At 39.5% G+C, this 22,121-nt stretch overlaps 1 protein-coding gene across 6 annotated transcripts in view; it reads right to left on the bottom strand.

Moving 5' to 3' along the window:
- Positions 1-384: 384 nt before the first annotated feature.
- The window catches only part of mtss1lb (MTSS I-BAR domain containing 2b), a 64,679-nt gene continuing 42,942 nt past the window's right edge, over positions 385-22,121 (bottom strand). The window contains exons 6-16 of one of the 6 annotated variants that reach the window (XM_017419617.3): positions 21,907-21,981; positions 20,473-20,481; positions 18,309-18,466; positions 17,471-17,578; positions 17,274-17,371; positions 15,980-16,256; positions 15,417-15,491; positions 12,746-12,901; positions 12,107-12,289; positions 11,124-11,289; positions 385-10,583 (exon numbers count right to left, since the gene is read on the bottom strand). In XM_017419617.3, coding sequence (XP_017275106.1) covers positions 9,706-10,583; positions 11,124-11,289; positions 12,107-12,289; positions 12,746-12,901; positions 15,417-15,491; positions 15,980-16,256; positions 17,274-17,371; positions 17,471-17,578; positions 18,309-18,466; positions 20,473-20,481; positions 21,907-21,981 — 2,183 coding nt within the window. In that variant the 3' untranslated portion in view covers positions 385-9,705. The remainder of the gene's footprint in view (positions 10,584-11,123; positions 11,290-12,106; positions 12,290-12,745; positions 12,902-15,416; positions 15,492-15,979; positions 16,257-17,273; positions 17,372-17,470; positions 17,579-18,308; positions 18,467-20,472; positions 20,482-21,906; positions 21,982-22,121) is intronic. The other 5 variants (XM_017419621.3, XM_017419622.3, XM_017419618.3 and 2 more) reach the window with 5 other exon arrangements.

The following is a 22,121-nucleotide window of genomic DNA, read 5'->3' as shown; positions in this document are numbered from 1 at the left end:
CAGTATTGATATGAGTAAGCTGTTGATACAAATAAAGCGTGATGTGTTGGTTTTCATTTCCTCATGACTGGCTGTCGCACGAAACACCAACTATTAAGCTAAGAAAACAAACTTTTAGAAAGCACACTAAAAGCTTTATTAAGGTGCATTTTATTGGCTCCTCTGACATGTTTATGACACGACTCTGAGTAACGGCTCTGTCTTCCTCAGCAATTTTATCACAAAAGTCTGCATGGTGAAAGTACCTGATTTATGCTGGCATGAATTAACTGGTTCACTGAGTCCAGAAGAAAAAGCCAAACACCTGATCCTGGTGCACACCCATACACGTTCAGGACCTTTGCTGTAGATCCTGAACAATAAGAGCAGAACTACGCAGAGGGACACAGTTTAGGTACAACTTTTATTAATACTGGAATCATCACAGTGCGTTTTGTTACATTAGCAGTGACTGAAGTTAACAAAAAAGGGTCAATTTCACAAAAATAAAAGAAAGAATAAAAAGAAAAGAAAACTGTATCTTCAGTAACAAGGAGAAAACCTTAGAAATCAATTCACAATAAATTAAAAACAGACTAAAACGGGGCAGCGAGAAAAGAGACAAGAGCACAGTGACTGCAGGGCTACTCTGAGGGGAGGAGAGGAAGAAAAGATGGCTTTGAATGAGCAGGTGTTCAGACTTGTCACAATGTTGAACAAAGAAGCCCCATTGGAATTGTCTCACTGGTGACTTTAGTGGGTTCTTTTTTTTTTTTTTTTTTAGAGTTCAGATGTTTGCTGTTGAGGAAGCAGAAGAGAAAGAGAGCGAGAGACGCTACAGAGAGCTGCAGTAAAGACAGAAAGACATTCAGTTTAGTTACAGCGACAGTGGCACCTGCAGGCCGCTTCGGCTACTTGGTTCTGGGTGACTGTTTGATAGGAAGTTACAGCGGGTTACATCATGAGCCCCCTAGAGGACATCAGTGAAACCTTGTGCGGCCACCGAGGATCTACCTTTGTCATCTTCGCTTCAGACGAGTGTGTAGAAGTGTGTGTCTGTGAATGCACGTTGGATTTATTCAGTATTAGACAGCGAGGATTGACAGATTGTGTGTGGGAAGTGAAAGGGAGGAACAGTAGGGGTTTAACCACGTGTCCTTGTGCAACACACACTCTTAGACACACACACACACACACACACAGATAAATAAATCAATATAATGTGGACAGATGGCTTAAGGAGTGGGTTGTGTGCAACAATTTTATGCTGCTTCTTTTAGTCTGATTACAAAAACAAACAATTGTAAACTAGCAATTGTTAAAAAAAAAAAAGAATGACATATTGTTTTTTTTTTTTGTTTTTTTTTTGTGTGTGTGTACTTGTCATAGAGAACTGAAGACATAAACAAAACACTGCTGCTGTCCATGTAACTTGCACATAGATTTTCATTGGTGAATTTGTGCTGTGAGATAATGCCCGCAATGAAAATTGCCCAGCTCCCTAACAATCTTCATTACCAGGGAAACTGTTATGAGGCGGGTCAAGAAGTTTACGCGATGAGAGAAGCTCTGGCTGATTGTGTCAATCAAACAGCTAATCTCAGCTGCTCTAGTTTTAATCCAATTATGCCATATCTGGGAAAAAGATAAACAAATAATTATAAACAAATCAAGAAGACAGAGTGGCTGATGCATCTCAATCAGTCTTCACAACACAAGATTTTCAAACTTTCTAAAATCTCAGTGGCTTTTCCTTCTTGCATTGCTGGCTGCTTCTTTCTTTTTGATTGAGTCTCCAGCTTTAGGCAGTTTAAGAGTTAAGTTCTGGGCTATTGTTTCTCACTTCTAGAAAAACAAACAAACAAAAAACATTTCACAATTAATCAACAATGCCTGCACAACTCTAAGACCAAATGAACAACCAAACTAGAGGAAGATCTGAAATGCTACCAGAAAAAATAAAAAACTAGCCTCAAAACATTAAATCTGTTTTGATGATGTTTTTGAAACTGTCCTTAAAATAGTCTAAATGGCAGAAATACCTAATCTGCTGCAGCTAAAATGAAGACCAACAAAAACTGTTTAATTTTCAATAGAACTGGATGGGATCAGATTCTTAATGCACTGACAAAAAATGTTTTATTTTTTCAACAAATGCAGCCAGAAACAGTCCTTGGTGCTTATGTACACATCTCTAACATTTGAATGATGTAGGTCTTGTCCACACATAGATGGGTAAAAAACAGGTTTTACCTCCTTTGTTCAAATAAAATTAATTGTACACACAGCTCTTAAAGTCTTCCCCAAAATAAAGACAGAATGCATCCAGATATGTAACTAGAAAGTAAATGTTGGCTGTCGCAAACACGCAGGCTGTTATTATCATTCATAATCTTCCCTTACATGTCACTTAGCATAGTGTGCATGTAACTACTTTTTTTTTATAAAACAGAACTGACAGATCCCTGTTTTTCACTTTGTGGACAAACCAGTGAACAGCAAGTTCATTCACATTTGAATATGTTGCACTTTGTTCACAAGTTTGCCAATATTTATGGTAATTTCTGTGTCATAGAAACAATATGACTTTTTTTATTTTAATATGATGGCAGAAGTATTTGCCCATTCACTTATAAAGAAGTTAAAAGTCCTCTTAGCAAGGTTATCATTTTTTGGCACAAAATACTATGGCTCTGTAAAACAAAGAGCTCACACTCTGACACCAGAAAAAAGCATTTACACGTGGATAAAAAGCTAAAATGCAATTTTAAAAAAGCTGTTTTTAAGTACCCCTCTAGGTGTGGACAAAGCTTTACATATAACTTTTAAAGGGTCTAACAACACACACATCTCTGCTCCCTCTTGAGCGTTCCTTTGACAGAAGCTCACTGAGAAACAATCAAAGTCATATAAGCCGCCTCTGACATGCTGCCAAAAAGACGTCCTAAACTGCCTGATCAAAATTAATTAAATTGTAATCTAGCGTTGAGATGGAGTGTTAGACATCCATCTGCTTGCCTTGAAAATGGCTCCTGTTACTGCACCCACCAGGGAGGCGTTTATCCCAGGCTAACGATTCCAACTCTTTGAACAACACACCTAGGACGCGTTAGCCACTACGACTCAAACCCGCTCTCGCATCTTTGCACACGTGCATGCTGGCATGAAGTTCAGAGACACAGAGGGTTGGAAAGAGGGATGGGAGGGGGGAACACAGAGAGATAATAAACAGAGCTGAGTGTGTATTCACTGTGGACTGCGGTGAAAATTAAGACTTAATCAGAATTATTTTTTATTAGCTTTGATAGGCTGAGAGAAACAAAGACACAGACTATATCCAATGGGGGCCCCCTCCTCCACCGTGACAAGCACTGTTTTCTCATTTGTCTGCTGCACAGCATCTCAGAGTGTATTGTTAGCGAGTCTGGAGAAGATGGGGGTTGAGGAAAATGATGAGGGCGTAAAGGGGATGTAAAGAAATGTAAAAAAAAGTCCAAATTTACACTCAACTATATGTTGCTTTCTGTGATTTGTCAGCGCTTTAAAAGCAACACACAACTTATCTGTTTAACCATTAGTGATACTGTCACTGAGTTGTTCAGATGGTGAAAACTTGGAAGTTGCAGCAATCTGCTAATTTTATGTTGTTTTCAGACCAAATAGGATTTTGAAGAACTCCATGTGAAGTCAATGGACAGATGTAAAGAAATGCAGTTTCATGTTGGGCAGTGGAAGCAGATGTGAATGCGCGTCCACGAATTACAAAAATTGGAATTTGGAGCAAACAGCTTGCTTAAAGCTACACTGTAAAAGCTTATTACCAATTAGCTCCACCCAGCATTGCTGGGACAGAGTAAACAAACAAAGGGACAAACCCTTTGTTACCATTTGTGAAAATTCCCAAATTCATTCTCGCAAAACGCTTCAAAACCATATTTCAAAAGTGATACAGGGACGTTGTTTTGTTTGCTTTTTTGTCTGAGAGCACAGTCTAAACAAAATACAAATCCAAGGTGTTTTCTGAAATGAGAACTTATTACTTAAACTTTTAATAAGCTAAGCCTGTGATTCCCCACTGTGTGCCATAAAACAACAAGTTTGTGTGTTGGGGGTGGGGGAGGATTAAGAAGATTTACCAAAAATAAATTAACTTTAAATATAACTGCCAATAGCATATTTTCTCAGCAACCAAAACTTCCATTAATGAAAAAACAACAAAGCAAACAAGACAAGCCTACCACTGTATTTTGAAGGTTGGGAAGAAGAGTATTTTCTGTTTAATAATGACTTATACCATAGATTGTTACTACCATAGATGTGCATGTCAAAAAGGACTGTATTTGCTAAAGAAGGTGCTTATCCATCAGCCATTTGAGACAACACAAGCAGAAATGGAAAATATAAATAAAAATCTATTTAAGTTACTGAAAGTTGAGTTTTCAGCTTTTTTACTCATAAAAAGAATGTTTTTAATGATTGTTCCCATAAACCATAGTCCAGAGTGTGAACTCTCTCAAAACTGGAAGAAGGTATTTGTGTGTGTGTGTGTGTGTGTGTGTGTGTGTGTGTGTGTGTGTGTGTGTCTGCACATTAGCACACATGTAAATGTATGTTTCTATGCATGTACAGGTGACAGTTTAGTTGGTTAGCCTACTTGAATCCACATACACTCAATAAACTGACATGTTGACACTGCAGCAGAAGAGTAATTTTAGCTTGTTCAGATAATTCAGAACATGGCTTATTTGACACATTAAAGCATTATTGTTTAGTTTAATATTTGTGCTAACTGGGTATTTTAAAGGAAAATAAGAGTATTGTGTTTTGCTCTTTGTACATATTCACCCTAAATCCAGACAATCTTGTGGAGAACAGGATGCTTGCAGTTTAAACATTCTACAATGTAGAACACATATTTAGTTGTTATCCAGCAGTCTGAATTGGGCCTTAGTGTCTGTTTTACTGGGTATTATAAAAACCCTTCACTCAAGGACTTGTGGCAGTGAATTCAGATCCTCACACTAATTCAGATATCAAACTTTATATTGTGGAAGAGCTTTGAGCAGAGCTCTTTGAACGGCTTCAGTTTGGAGAAATTGAGTTTACATCTGATAAAACACAAACACAGCCATGACTAAAGTAGACTGAGACAGTCTTAAAACAGCACCAAACTTCAAAACTTCAAAACCATTCATGCAGACAGTGTTTTATAACCTTTTACACCACTGTCAATTTTACATTACTGAAATATTTACATCGAATTCTGTGGTTATTTGTAAGCACAAACAGCAGCAAAGTGTAGGTCGTTCAGCGCACCCTGGGTCACATCCAGCAGAAATTCCATAATAGTTCTGCAAAACCAGCTGTGTATGGTACAGCTTTAAGATGACAGCAATCCACTTTGATTTTGGCTGCATTCAGATTAGCCGCTAGCTTGTCAGATTTAAACCTTGAGACCGCTCAAAGAGCTGTTTTCAAATGTTAAAATTTTAATGGACTTTAAGATGAAATCTGAAAACATTGTTAGGAGAAGAAAAACTGTGCTATTTTCCTTTATCATACCCAAAATAAGACAACACTGTGAATGCGCATACATGCACACCTCCCATGTATTGCTTTCAAGCAGTTTTAGGTGAATACTTCATTCGGTTGTTCAGGAGCCAAGCTGTGAAACTGGAGCAGTACAAGCAAACCAAACCAAACACGAGCAGTTCAGTGTCTTCTTTAACGTTGTCGTACATTCAACATATGCATGTAGAAGTCCTGTACAGTGTGACCTTAAGACAAATTCTTTAAGTACAGTACACTTTATCCACTTGTGACAAAATACAGTAGTGCCCCAAAAGGAAAACGAAGAAAAAAAAAAATCTCTTTGTGGAAGCATTGTTGCAATCTTTAACAACCAAGTGTGCTTTCGGAGAGTGCCACTCATATCAAACAAAATGCACGTAATCTGCTCTTCAACTTTTTTTTTTTTCAAATACAGCATCCTAATGGGTCAGAAATGCTCTTGTCGCGATAAATAATAATAACTAAGAGAGCTGATGTCACTGGTTTTGTTCAGGTCACTGCTAGAAGAGTGTACAGACATGGTGATGAGTCCACTAGTCTACAGATCAACAGTCAAACGAAGACACGCTCACTCTCAGCCCATACATCTTACACCCATATGTTACACAGCTTAGCAGTTTGTGTTACAACTGGAGTCTTTTTTACAATAAGAATTAAAAGTAAGACTTAGATTCAAACAGTACTGTAGAAGAAAAAAAAAAACAAAATGAAAAAAAACTGAGTATTTTTTATGTAATAGTTTCTAACAAACCTTAAAACCAAATCTGTGTGCCTGATTCTCCTTTACAAGTACAGCACATACAGTACATATTGTATGTATGAACAGGCAGTGAAATGCTCATTCCACACATCCTTTCCTCTCCCTGTCATCATCAAAAGTCTGATTTAAATCCTCCCACTTATCTGTCATCAGTGAGCACATCAAACAGGCTTCATATTCTCACCACTTAAGTAATCCTTTTAGAATGTTTTGTCCTGAGCTTTACTGAGTTATTTGCACTGAACTAAGCTGAACTTTACTGGGCTTCCCTGGACATTTTCTCATTTTCCTCCCCCCCCATTGTTCCACATCTTAATCAACCTGACCATTTAGAATTTGGGAGAATACAGAAATACCAATCCCTTTAAGGCGAAAGCTCAATCCTAACAAGTGTTTGGCAATTTCTTCTGTGAATGTTTGTCTTTCTATGATCATTAAAGGTCGCTTTCAATAACTTCAATTCCATACCATAAATATCCTGCTTTAGTCTGGCACTCAGGTGGAAGTTTGGGCAAAGTTTTTCCATCGCTAGCAGGTAGTTTAAAGTATAAAACTACCAAAAGGTGCAGACTGACATCATCCTAACTGCCTCTCACTGCATCCCGGTAGCTTGTCCAGCTACTGTCAGTCCTCACACCTACCCTGCCAAAAAAAACTCATGCTGTCTGCAAACATGTTGCTGCTTCAGTTTTAGTTTGGAAATTGCAATGCTAGACCTGATTTTCGATATCTAATGTCTTACAATAGAATAAAGGAAACTATTACAAACAGACATTTCCTTTTAATGGGTTTCCGCTCTGAGCTGTTTTCTTTCAGACTCGATTTCTGAAGTGAAAAGGTTCAGTCAAGATTAAATGTAGACAAAGGTTTGTTGTTCAGCCAGCCAAGTCTCACTTCAAAACATGTAAAAGTTTCAACAGAAAGTAAGTAAAGTACTGTATGTACCCATGTACTGTCAGAAACCATGAGATGGCACCATACACCAAAGCTGTTGTTCAGTGTAGGGTAGAGTCCACATCATATCATGGAAACCTGTGTAGCCCTAACTATGTGGAGTTTTCTAACTCTTATTATCCATTTCTGTAAGCTCTAGACCTTTAACTCCTAACCCTAGTCACATGTGAATCCGAGGGATGAAAAGTCATCAGATTAAATAAAACCTTGTGCCAAACTCCTTTGGATTCTGTGGTCTGTTTCATGGAGTGCTTGAGATTTGGCTCTCAACCTCTTCACTTCCTGTAAGCTTTTGTCACTATGGTGCGTTCCATTTGTACTAAAAAATCTGAATTTCTAAATTTTGTGTCGGAACAATCCACCTCAAAATCCAATATATATGCCTTGATCATAAAAAGTTGTGATAGCTGCAGTAGTAAATGTTAATATTTTCACTCTGGTCAGTCTGTATTCAAAAATATAAAATATAGTTCTTGTACAGTTTTTTTAGGTGTTATTGTGAAACGTCAATGTTTTGTGCTGTGGAATGCTACTAATACACGTTCTGTTGTGAGGCTGGGCTGGTTCTAGTCTGTCCAATGTTCAAATTTGTCTTTCCATGATGAAAGAATATACAGAAGTCACAGATGCACCTGTCTTTTTAGCTATGTTGTTTTTTTTTTTTACCATTTTTACCATATTCTTCTTCAAACAACAAAATATGCTTTACAGTTTTGGAATATACAAATAATAATTTTAAGAAAATGTGGCTAAAATTTACATTTATCTCCTGTGTTATGAGACTGTGAAACAAGCTTGCAATAGAAAAAAAAATCTTAAACTAATTTAAAAAAAGCTATTTAGATGAAACAGCCTGGGAAATATATATTTGCGATGTGTAATTTTTTCCATTATATGGTCAGTCCTTCAAATACCAGTGCAACTATGTCATAAAATGCTTCAATGTCATTTACAATTCACAACGAGCAAAGGTTTGCACAGCCCTGACACCTGATCAGTTTTCAGATGAATATTTCCCACTTTCTTATCCTATTTCTCATTTACCACATCCCTCCAGTCTTCTTCACTTCCTCTTTGTCTCTCCCTGTCTTTTTCTACTTTCACAAATTAAATTATATAATCAGGCCACAATCATTGCTCTCGCTCTCGTTACCACACAGTATGACTACAGCAACATCTACTGGCTATTGTACTTACTCTACCCCCATCAAAGTGCTTATAGTTTTTTTTTTTTTCTTGTTTCTAACTTTTGTAATCAATTTCATTTACCAGAAAGAGACAGGGACAGAGAGAGACGCATGACTAGGCATGAATTCACAGTCGATGTGTAATTTAGCATTCCTGATGATTGCCTGAACAGGACAAAGGAGAACCTACAATCCTCCATCGATCCTCTTTTGAAACAAGAAAATAAAACACATTTATTGCTCCATTTCTGATTTATCATTTTCTCTCTGGTTCTAGAAAATATATATGAATATATCTATACGCCTGGATTACGTCTCGTAACTCCTCGTACAGTGGTAAGTGACGTCACAATATAAACAAGAAAATACACACAGAACACACAGGAGAAAAGCCCTGCCCTCAATGGGTAACCAGCTGTCCTGCAGCAGAGCTCTACCCACCCCGCTTACACACACACACACACGCACACACGCACACACACTTCCCCAAATGCTCACTTTTACATTTGATCACATGCATACCCATGAATGCACGCACACATAATGCAGTCGGAGAGAGGGGAAGGGGAATGAGCACGGTTCAATGCCAACATTATTTTTTCAAGTCTTTTACATTAAGGTGAACCAGAGAGGCTGTCTGGTTTGTTAGCTCCCCATGCTCATCCCAAAGCTTCAGTTCAGTGAACTTATGCGCACAGTGCATCGCTGCTGACACAGACTGGGTTCACTTGGCACTCTGACTCCCCTCTCTCTTTCGTCATCGTCAGCCCCTCCCTCAGTCATCAGTCTTTCATCTGGGATCAGACAGTAGGGTTAGTTGAACAACAGGATGTGGAGGAGGGTACATTGGCAAACAGAACAATGATTCTCTCTTTCTTTGCCTCATTTTTTAAAATCGTATCTGTTTTTCTTGTGAGTCCTTCCATCCCTGGGTGAGGGTGTACAGAAGACAAACATGCGTCCAACACACACTAGTTATTATGGCCTGCTAGAAGCCTGTCAATATTAAGTATTTCACTTTTAATTATCAGCATTGGTTAACATTATTAATGTTATTCTTTTATATATCATTTACTCTAAATGTGTCTTGAAACATATTTTGTCTATGTTTTTTGTTTTTACTTGACTGCTATCATATTATAGCTTCCCCACAGTGGTTATATTTTTGTGTATGTACTAGGTGGTTGGGTTACACCACACTAACCCCTAACCTCCTATCAGCTGACAACCATTTTGAATATTATTATTTTTTAATCACAATATACGTGGAGCTGAGCGATCATTGGAGACGGTTTTGCGAAGGCGAACTCCTCTCCTGATGGTGGTCAGCATGTCGCCAGACCCTTCTGTGCCCTCTGTTCCTGTCTGAGCGTCACTGGGGACAGTTGGTGTTGGGGCTGGGTCATCTGGGAGGGCAGGGAAAGGAAACTGCCCCTCACCGAGAGCATGTGCACTGGCCACCAGCTCGCCGATTTTCTCCACTAAGCTGTGCCGATTTGCTGCGATCATTTGATCCTCCTCTGATCCGGCTGCCGAGCCCGATGCCATTGCAAGGCCCCCGTGTTGCTGGGCATAGACCTCTAACGCTGCCCCTGAGCCCCAGGCGGTATTAGGCAGGCTGAGGCGCTTTGGTGATGCCTTCACATAATCGAGCCCTCCCTGTGCATCCTCAGCTCCAGTGAAGAAGACACACTCTTCACTTCCCACACGGACAGGCACGCCACCTTGGCCTCCTCCTGCGTACCCACCTGCACCAGGTGAATGTGAGTCTGCAGGAACGGTGGGGGTTTTGACAGGCACAATGGGTGGTCGAATGGGAATGGGCCCTGCGCTGGACAATGTGCGTCTCACTCCTGGTTTTGTTGATGGGGTTCGGCGGATGGTGGCAGTGCCTGGAGTCCCTGCTCCTCCTCCACCACTTCCACCTTGTTGTCCTGGTATCCCATGAGTCCCTGGACCAAGAACCCCACTGGGCAGGCCAGCTGTACTAGCTGGCCTCTTGGTCTGGATCATGCGCCTGTAGTTCTGGGCGATGTTGGAGTGCCGAGGAATTGTGGAGGACTTGTCAAACTCTGCTTGTCCATCTGGGCCTTCGGTATCACCGTTCACAGAGTAGCAGTCATAATCTGAACCTAATGTGTGATTTTATGGGATAGAAAAAGAGAAAATGGGCACATTTTAGCAAAAAAATTGAGTTGCTGGGAAACTATAAAGAGCCACTTCACAAAAAAGTGAACTGTGGAGAGAAGATTGAATTAACACATAGGTAGCCATAGCAACAAAGAGCCAGCAAACTCACTCAGGAGCAGATTTAATATTTTTCCGTTTTATCTTTGTATTGTTGTTTTCCAAGAACTGTCAAAGAAACTGCCAGAGTACATCTGTCATAAAAGGTAGCTGTAGTCTGGATGATTCAATGGATGCTTCACCTTATCTGATGTTTGTAACACTGACAATAGGGATTCAAGTGAAAGTGATCCTATGTAATAAAAACCTCACTAGTTTTCAATAATATTGATAGTACAGTTAAAACTCCTAACTGGTTGCTTCTCTCGAGATGCTACAAGGAATCAGATGATGAATGTAGCTAGGTTAAAGGTAATGAATGTGGTTGTCCTGGGCTGAACAAGATTAAAAGCTGCAGCAGAGCGTGGAGCAGATTAGAGTTTCACCTTGTGAAGGAATTGTGTCCTCAGAGCAGGATGGGGTTGTTGTCTCTGTGCTATATCCACTGGAGTACTGCAGGGAGTCTCTGCTGTTTTTCTGCTGCTCCATACTCAGTCCCCTGGTCAGCACCATAGCAAGGTCACTAGCTGCAGGAGATACCTCCTCACCATGCTGGAAAAGGAGGAGTTACATTTGTAAATAAAAAACACAAAACAATCTTTTTAGGTAGTTTTCTTTGACCTCACTAGCAATCAATTGGAGATTAAGAGAAAAAATATTAAATTTGAAAGGAAAAGATGGCCGCAATGCAGTAAGAATTTGACTACGCTGAATCTAACTTGTAACATTAAAATGAAACTGTGAAACTACAACTATACAAAAAACCCACAATATATTCAATTCCTTAGCCTGACTGTGACCAGTGGCATCAGATTATGCCACCTCAGGCATTTTGGCATAAATGCTAAAACAACCTTGTCTCTTGTTGCCAGCTTAAAAGTTTAAACTGAATATTTCAAAGTGTGTGTAAATAGAACAGAACTAAGCGCAGCTGCTGATTATCAAGGGTCCATAAGCTGTAAACGGATGTTGCTATGGTGGGTTAAGTGCAGCATTGTGTCTGACCCAGAATGACTCATCATAACTTTGTCTCAAACCACTGCTACTTTTAGAAAAAAAACTCCTGATGGAACAACTTTTCATGTGTGAACAATATAGGACCTTCCACGCAGATATCCATGTGACATTTTCTGGTGGGTGTAAAAAGTGGACACACAACTAACATAAAAACAGAGTAACTTTGGTAACTTTATTTTCTATCCAAGTCGTGGACCCCCTTCACATGATGACACTGATTGCCCTCCAGTGTGAAAGCGACCTAATACCTAAAGCCATACTGTAAATACAATATATATACAGTATATTTATACATAGGTCCAACCAGTCCTACAAATTAGCTAACCTAAGTGTGCTTGTTATCCAAAGTCACCTTGGCAGCGATTGTAGCTGGTGTCATCCTAGGCCTCTGCCCATCATCAGGGTGCGCTGCTCCAGCATATCCCTGGGAACCCGGTGAGCCCTCGTTCTCCCTCAGCCTATCAGACGGTTCCTTTCTCCTCTGAACCGGTGCTGCAGCTACTGGCTGTTCATATTGACCTGCTTTGGACCAATCCTGAAGAAGTGAGAGGAATTAATAAACAGGAAGTGCCCTGTAGTATTAGCATGAGACTTGTCCAATATCCAGCAGTTTGAAGCCCTTCATTTGAGTGCAGAGAAAGGGGTCCTCACGGGTGAGCTGAGCCGTGGTGCATGTGTGTGAAGCTGTTGAGGTGGGCAAGAACCTTTTTTGCACTTGTAAAGGATTTATGGTGATGGCTTGAACCCTGCTTGGTTTTGGTCAATCACCAGTTGGTAGATAGCAAAACCATGGGGCAGGTGAACCTTAAAAGCATGCAGGGCACACACACAGCAACTGAGGATGAATGTTTTAGGGAAGCAAAGCAGCGTGCTTATGAATGAGTTAATCTGGTGAGGAAAACGAATACAACTTTTGCAATAGGTGTAACTTAATCAACGAGAACAGAAGAAAAGGTGCAACTGAAGAAATGGAAGCAAATGGAGAACAAACCTTCCACATGGGAACCTTTGATGTGGGAGAGGAGGAGCTGGATCCAGGGGGGCGGTTATAGGGTGGGGACGCAGGAACAGGAAGAATGACAGAGAGAGGCCTGGTGGAACCAGAGTGAGAAAGAGCAGGGCGGAAGGTAGCAAAGGACGAGCCAAACTGCGGGACGAGAGACATAGTCATGTCATCAGAGAATGAAAAAGCTGCAGACACAGAGGGGCAGCCAGCTGTGGGATCACATGAGAATGTAAGCCATAATCACAGACAACAGGAAGTCGCACAGCTTCCAAATGATACTAAGAAGCAGGAAAGGATAAGCAGAAAATCTGAGACATCAAATGACCTTATAATTATGCGTTATGAATGCAACAACTATATCAGTATATCCAGAAAGCCTACGGGCATGATTAGGGTAGATATGGTTATGTTAGAAAGTTGATGGGATGTGTTGAATTGTAAGAAAATGAAGGTGAATAAAATAAGCTTCACTAAATCAGACCTTATACAGAGATGATAATGTGACTTTGGATACTTTTATGGCTGCAGGCAAAAAGGTATCCATTATCTCAATAAACATTTCTAACCTTGAGCTTTAAAAATTTTTTAAGGGTTTTGTCATTTAAATTGATTAAATACAATAACTAGCTCAGAGGAATAAAATGAAAAACCCATTTGGAGTAACAGTGTTTTACAGCTCTGCCATGTCTTGGTATTACTGGCAGCTTCATATTTGCCCCGAGCACATGAAGCCGTTGCACAAGTCATCCAACACTGTTTGATGTCGATGCAGAGAGATGAAATGTTGAATGTGATCTGAGAGATTTCAGAGACACAAACAGTGGAGAAGTTTTAAATCAAAATCGTGATTTTTTTTTTTTCATCATGTGTCTTATGTGACCAGACTGAGCATGTCACCAAAGATTTCTTCATCTGCTTAAAAAGAGCACCTAAAATTTGAAGTTGGAGAACAAAAGTTTAAATGACTGTTTGCGACTCCCCCACGGTGTTTGTGCAAGGTTTCTGCCATGATAACCAGTGAAAGTGGAGCAAACAATCCATCCTGACAATGTTTGTTTTCCACTCAAAGTAGAAGGATCACAGATGAAACCTGTCGTAGATGCAAGCTGTTGTGAATGACAGATGCTACTTGGAATCAGAAATGAATATTTACTTTGGCTCCTGAGAATCATCTATATAATTATCTTTTTCCTTACAAACAGATGTGCATGGCTGTCAAGGAATGTGTACTGAAAGAGAAACAGATGAGCTCTACGAAAAAAAAAAAAAATCGCAGCTCTGATTTGAATGAAATTTACGTGGGTACCCGAACACCAATTAAAGTGATACAGAAAGCACAGAATACTAGTGATTCAAATGTGTTTTTAAAACTGAGTAGGTGGCTCATGCTAAGAAAGAAACTTTTTTTTTTGCCCCAGCATGCCTGAAGAGTGAAACCATCCAGTTGCTAGTTTTTGCAGTGGTTTAAAAGGCACTTATATGCATTAATGTAAACCAGATACTCATGTAAGTGGCATTTTTCTACTATTCTAAATAACAAGAAAAAAAGGAAAAAAAAAACAGAAATCTATTCTCTGCAGGAGAACCCATTAGGCTCCCAGACAACTATCACTGTCAGTTTTGTGTTACCTTTCACAAGTCGATCTCCAACTGATTTTACATAACAATGAAACTCTTAAAAAAATTCCTGCTTCCCCTGAAAATGAAACTCACAAGCTTACCAGCATGTGTTGCACATTGCCAACAGCGGCTCTCTGCTGCCACAATTATCACAACCACTTTAGATCCATTTTACCTGCGCTGACAGCTTGTTTTTCTTCTTCAGTGTGACCAGCGAACAGAATTGAAAATAAAACAAAAATGCTTCCATATATGGAGATTACCAATTAAGGTAATTATCTGTTACAAAAACAACCTTTTTTTTACTGATAAAATGCTCATAAACTTTGCTTAATGTATGATGGAATAAAGTCTAATCCAGACATTTCCTATATTGCACAAGTGATCCTGCCAGACTATTTATTTAGGTTTAACTATTTCAAGAAATGTGATTATTTGTTATTAGATGAACATAAAAAGTGTATTTACTTAGAGGTTTTGGAATACTTGTTTTTGCTTGTTTACTTGGGGAGACTTGAGCCACCCTAATTTTCAGTTTAAAAAATTAGATTATTTTCTTGAGTTTTGCTTTGATTTGACCAATAAACCACTTCAGTTTGGGACAGCTTTAGCCCAGTGTTAAGGAAGTTGTCTTCCCAAGGCCTTACAGCCTATTGAAGTCTTTGCTCCTCTGGTATGTTTATCAGTGTGATATATAGAGTTTAAATAGAATTGCATGGGTTAGAAACCGCTTAGCAGAACATTGATGAGGTTAAATATATAAGTGTACTACTTAATTGCACAGTTTTGGTTTCTCATTGACTCATTTTACCGGGCTACAATTTCTTGTTACTTCTTTCATCTTTGAGTACTTTTGGAAAACAGGACAATGATGCATAGAAATTTTTGACTGCAGTGATCGACAACAGAATGCACCATTTTCTTGTCCTTGATCTGGTCTTGAAAGACTTAACCTGTGTACAGATTGCCCTAGTTTTGATTTGGATGTTATGCGGCTGAAGATGCCGTGTTGTGCAGTGTGAACGAGAAGACTTACAGTGGTGGGGGAGCTGCATTCACTGACAGACTGGCATGTTTCTGAGGCCTCTGATGATGTGGAGCTGGATGATTTCTAGAGAGGAAACAATACCACAAACAAACTATATTTAGTTTAAGAATTTTTTAAGAACTTACAAATACATTGTATGTATATTGTACACAGGTGCATGCATGTTTTAGGCATATATACATTCTCTTTACAATAATGCTTAACATGTTAGACAACATGAATTCTGTTGATTTACAGAGAAAAGCATAGAAAAGGAGTAAAAAACAAACAGATTATTGTGAGCTTATTTATCAGTGTCCTCCAAGAGTTCAAACTATGAACCCTGGAGCAGATTTAATCATTGTTTACTTGTTGACATCAGTTGTTTGTTTTGTTTAGATTCAAAAAAATGTAAAAATACAATGATAGCTTCACTCTTCTGTGGGACATGGAGGCTTATTTTACACCTGTGCACCGTTGTTCTTCAGTGGCTCACCACCCCATCAGCACAGAGATAGAAAAAAAGTCATCAAACACAAACATCTACAGAGGATAGTTGAGGCCTTTCGTACCTGACTTGTGATGTCTGAGGGCATTGGCGAGGGAGGCTTGGAGTAGATGTTAGCATCCTGGGACACAAAGCCCGAATCGTGGGAGGAGACGCTGCTGAGGCGGTGGGCGGCGATGCCCCCCGATGGTAGAGGCTGATGCGGGATGGTGCTGCGGTAGCGATAGGAGGAGGAGGAGGAGGAGGTGGGTGAGTGTGGCTGCGAACCTCCTCCGCTACCGCCAATACCTACACCTCCCCCCGATGAGCGGGAGGCACTACTGTGGGCGCTGTTGACACTGCTGTGGGGTGGGGACAGGAAGTGAAGAAGGAGGAGGGGGTGGTGGGAGTTGTCAGAGTGATGGAGGCATGAGGATTGGGAAGTTATGTCAGATGATGACAGCAGTTATGGTTAAGAGGAGTGATGGTTTGTTTCAGTAAGAGGAAGATGTAAGCAGTTTGTTTAAAATGATGGATTAAGGATTAAAGGAGGCGTATAGAGAGAGAGTTTGTGATGGTTAAAGTTCAGGAGGAGTTGTTTGTTGAGTTAGTGTAAACCAGCAACAATTGGTCACACACCAGTCACAGTTAGAAGCAGAGAACCCACACCCAAAAAAAGGAAAAGAAAAGAAAACCACAAAAGCAACAACCAGCAGGAGAGAAAGAGGGCAGATCACACGAGTGCACACAAACAACATACGAGACAGAGAAGATTGACAAGTGAAGACGGGAAAACAGAGTAGAGAGGGGTGGACGTGGAGAAAAGGGGGGAGGGGGGAGGGAGGTAAACAGAGAGTGTGTGAACTCAGGAGATCCAGGGAACAATGAAACGCTGCAGGTGAAAGGCTGACAATGTGCTGCTCATGTAGAGATCCATTTTATACACACAAACACCCCTCACTAACACACACACACACACTGAGACATTAATGCTTTCAATATAAAGAAGCACAGCATTTTTTTATTATTATTATTATAACTTGAAACTTTGGGTATGCATGTATTTACAGCTAAATGAAGCAGAAAATGCAAGCTAAACCCACAGAATATTAAAGATTTATCCAATAATCCCAGTTTTTCTGTGGCGTGTCCACATTTAGAGGCGGGAGTTTAATATCTGGGGGTTTAAAAAAAAAACTGAAGATGACTGGACAAACAATAATGATGGACAAACAGACAAACTGACAGTCAGACAGTTAAAGTGAAACATGAACATCCAGGGAGGCTCCTCTTTCTGACAGTCAGCGAACACTTCAAGTCAAACAGACCTGAGGTGTGTTTGTGTGTGTGTGTGCGCAAGTGCGAGTGTGTGTGAATACCTGCACATGCTGCTCTTCCGTGAACCAGAGCTGCTTGGGGATGAAGGAGGGGTCTGATAAGACCAGCTGTAATCTGACCCCTTCAGGTCTTTAATCACCTGAGAGAAACACAGACCGCGTGCAGCATGGTTTATTTATCCTTGGTTCTCCTTTGAAGCGTTCTGAAAGTTGTATGGGGGGGGATCTGTGTTGCTCACCTGTTCACTGGCAGGGGGCAGTTTGTGAGGATCTGTTGTCAGCACAGTGAGATCATCAATGATGGCCTGCAGGTGGGTGATCTCACCCAGCATGGCAATCTCTCCATTCTGACAAACAGGACATAAACAAGAAGTTTCATGTTAAGTCACAACTGTCAACGTCAACGTCCAAAACTCCCTTTTTTTTTTTTGTTTGTTTGTTTGTTTTGTTTTTTTATGAAGCATTTTTCAATTTCACAGTGATTAGAAAACAGGTGCTTTACATGGGTCTGCATGCTTCTATAGATGTGTCTTAATATGAATTTAACAGAAATGAAGTGTCAATTCAGAAACTGGTCTAAAATATTGGCATATAAATTTTGCACACAACTTGCTGAGAAAGGTCAAGATGGCTTAGTTTGTACCTTTGCAGGCTAAAAACTAAAACTACAAACTAATCGGAGTGCATTTTGAAGAAAACCTGGTCAGTTATCAGGCTCCTCTTTTGTGGAACCAACTTCCAGTTTCTGGCCATGAGGCTAACACCCTGCCTACTTTTAAGACGAAGCTTAAGACTTTCCTTTTTGATAAATCTTATAGTTAGGGTTGGCTTGGGTTTCCTGAGCCATCCCTTAGTTATGCTGCTCATGGTGAATTAACATAAGTTAGCAATAAAAGCAGAATTTTATGTTGATTACTTGTTAGTGATGCTACTCGGCAGCAACATTACCTCTAAAAAAATTGCTTTACGACTGCAGAAAACAAACATTTTGTGACAATGGTTTCCAATCTGAGCAACACATATTAATCTCACTGAAACTGTACAAATAGGAGCACATAGCCTCTGTTTTCTCCTCACCACGACAGGCTGAAGGAAGCCGATGAAGGTGCAAAAGCGTCCCCTCTCCTCCACCAGAGCACGGCGCACTGCCTGCTTCTCCATCTCCTCCATCAGCAGGCACATGTCGGTCACATCCTGCATGGCGCTGTCGAGCTGGGGCTGCAGGTCCCCTCGCCCTGGAGACCAAAGGGGACGAGGAAAAGGTTTCAGAAAAGAGGCTACACCGATTGAGACAGACGGAGGTTTTCACCAGAGGAAAGTAAACGAGGAGAGAAATGAAAGTGAAGGAAAAGGATGTGGGTGAAGGATCTCCACAAGTGAATGTTATTAAACCGAAAGCTGCTGCTTCTCGGTGCTCCAAGACTAAAGTTTACATAAAATGTTCTCTCTTGTGTGAAAGAAGGTAACACTACCTGTCACCATGTCAGCCCCTGTCCCACATAATGCATTCTTTAAAAAAAACACTTTCTGGTTTCACGGTGCTGACAAAAGGTGTGAAATCTGTACACAAGGATGTGTAGCAAATCTGAATGTTATCTGCTAGCTACAGGGGGAAAAAAAAGCGAAATGCAATCACTAGAAAGCAGACATGAAATAAATCTTTGTAGTGTTGCAGCATGCAAGAAAAATCTGCGAAGCTGTCTGTTCTATACGAGACAAAATGAAAGGGAGAGCAGAGAGGAGTGGTAGCATGACAGCAGAAAGCCCGCAGTGTCACTACAAAGCTAATAACAGAAGCTGGGAGAAAAAAAAAAGTCATGCAGGAGTCAAGGAGGAAGGTAAATTACATCATGCATCAGCACAAGTGAAGCTAAAGTTCCTGTAAAGGCTGGTCTCTAATCTGTCATCAGGAGACACAACCTTTGATGGAGCTTATTTAAAGACTTCTGTGCTACTGTGATTTTTTTTTTTTTTTTGGTATTTTTGCCAAGGTGACATTACAGTCATGTCAGTGAAAAGAGTAGAACTCAAAAGTACAACAACAAAACATAACATAACATTTAACACAGTGGCTATGCCTGTTTAATAGATGTTGAGCCAAAATGCAGAAAGTGTGTGTTTGTGTGTGTAGTTTCTGCTGACATGGAAGGCAAGAAAAAGGAGCATCTGTTCAGTTTTTCTGTTCACAAAATTAGAATTTATTGAAAAATTCCACTTGTCTTTTCCCTTATTTTTTTGAGATCTTATTTAAAGCATTAAAACTAAAACTGCAAAGGAAGTCGGTATTTGTTTTAAGTTTTTTTTTTATGATTGCATGTTTCTCTCCTTATATTGATGTTTGTTTGTACTAGACTTAGTTTCAACTTACTTGTTAAACAGTGGTGCAAATCTATGAGAAATGATGTTAGAAGGAAGGTTGTGTTCTTTAAAATTACAAGTTAAAAGGTCAGCTTTGACTTCTAGTTAAGTGGGGGATAAAAGAAAAACTTTTAAAACTTTTAAAAATTACTCTGTGACCTCCAGTCTGAGGTCATGAAAAAAAGGCTCTGCTCTCAGACCTCCTATTTGTTTCTTGTTACAGTGCATTATTACTGAGACAAACACACAGATTTAACTTGTTTCCATAGATGTATTTAAAATGATTTTTTTTTTAAATCAGATTAGTTGGATCTAAAATGAAACAGTATTGTTGAGCAAATACATTTTAAATATTTGAACACATTTGAGAAATCAGCTGAATGAAATGTTAAAATGAGATGAATTAAAATGAACTCTGTGATCTTTAGACCCCAAAAACCTTTCAGTAGGTTCTGTTTTTTGGTTAAAATAAGTTCTAGCAGCTTTGAGTCATAGCAAATGTTCTTTGATCTTAAAGCCTTTTCTTGTGAAGAGTGCAGCATTAAGGGAAGACAATTTAGCCTAAATGCAACCATTTCACAAGAGGAATGTGGTGCAATTAGTAAATATAAATATATTAATGAAATTACTGCACACTGGAGCATTTTATACACTGAGAGTTGGGTAATATACCCCAGCAATAAACTTTTAAGGCATGTCTTGTGACTTTTTCCTTAATCTGTGAAGGTCTTTTTTTTATCTCGAAGTCTTGTTTCATCGCAGTTTCTATCAGAAAAACAGTTGCCTGATGCACCCTCGAAATGCAGCCCAAACTCAGCTACTAAATTCTGCAAGTATGAGAAGGAGACGTGGTGACGTGGCACAGCAACAGGCCGATACTTACCTTGCATCTCTGTTAAAGGGAGACAAACGCCACAGGAAGGGAGAGACAAAGAGACGGTGGCAGGCGAGAGCGGGAGACAGCAAAAAACAGAAGCCAAACAGGAGAAAAAAAAAGAAGACAAGGGAGACAGAGAAGAAGAAGAGGATGAGGATAAAAAACAGCAGAACACATCGTTAAAGTTAGTACAAGAAAGCCATCACAAGACAGCCACAGTGCCGGAGGTTAGGGCAAAATAACGCTGCAGCAACCAAAAAGCAACCGAGACACATTAACACCACCAAGCTCCACACGTGACAGGGCTGAATCATATATACAGTATCCACACATCACTGAAGACTTCAGTTGTACCTTCATTTGTATTACAGACCTATGAGTCAGTGGTAAAACAGTTCTTTTTTTTTCTGTATATTGTCCCATATATCTTCTGTATATGTATATTTCTGTCTTACATTACTTTAAAAAAAGAAGATTAAAATATGCCAAACATTAATGCAGAGCTAAAAATGAACCTTTGTAGTGCAAAACAAAAAACATAGTAAAAAGAAGTAAACAAAGAAAACAAGTCTAAGCATCTTGCATTAGACTTTTTTTTTTACATCACCTTTAGACAGATTGAAAGTCTCCACATGAGATCCTGAAATGTTTATGATGTATCTTGCACCCTCACATCAAATCACAAACATTGGGATTAAAATTATGATGACTAATCCCATACTTCAGGACTAATTTTGCATCCATTTTACATGCCAGGAGCTTTTTCAACTCTTGTAAAATTTTTGAGTCAAAGCTGTTTGAAAGGACAAGAGTTTGTTCTGACGGAAACATATTGTTATTCCATAGTTGTCTGTTTCCTGAACTAAACAAAAGACTAACTATAATACATATCCTTAATTGAATCATAAATTGTTTGTGCATGTTTAGTACATATAGTATCCTAATATATACTTGATGAAAGCATATATAATATGTATTGTATATAACCTTTTTGAAATCTACTTTTCTTACATGTTGGATGTGTTCATCTGCCTGGCAACTGAGGGGAAGCTGGTTCTGAATCAAACTACTTTAATTGGCTGCCAAAAAAGAATCAGAACAAATGAAAAAGGAGCTGCAACATTACTGACTGCCACTAGATGGCGATGTAACCTCACAGTTCATTTTCCTCCAGAACTCTAAGGTCAGCTCAAGTTTTTGCTTATGTTTGTTAGATCTTAATAAAATCCCAAACAGGATCCAGTTCTGACATATTTCCTTGTGATTGCTGAATAAGAATCTACTTTAGCCTCTGATCATCGCTGATAAACAAAAAGTAGAAACGAGCCAAAGGTCCAAATTATCTGCAGCTCCAAATCACAAGTTACACATGCGCACCTGAAGCAGATTTGACTGAAAGTGTCTAAAAAGTGGCTTGAGTGTTGGACAGCTGACTGTTACCTTTGCGAGCTTTCTTCTGCAGTTTCATGGTGTCAGATGACTTCTTCTTGATCTCATGGCGTGACCTCTTGTACTCTTGAAACAAGATAAACGGAGATGCTTTCAAAGAAGAATGTCAAGCCTCCAGGTGAAATCACATTTTCTTGCATTTCCCATGTAAGCTTAAATAGAAGCTTATAAACAGAAAAGTCACTGATACAAACTTTATGCTGCCT

This window comes from Kryptolebias marmoratus, linkage group LG15, assembly GCF_001649575.2.
Source record: "Kryptolebias marmoratus isolate JLee-2015 linkage group LG15, ASM164957v2, whole genome shotgun sequence".
Lineage (NCBI taxonomy): Eukaryota > Metazoa > Chordata > Actinopteri > Cyprinodontiformes > Rivulidae > Kryptolebias > Kryptolebias marmoratus.
Note: the sequence above shows the minus strand (reverse complement) of the source record. Positions and strands in the feature narration are given on the sequence as shown.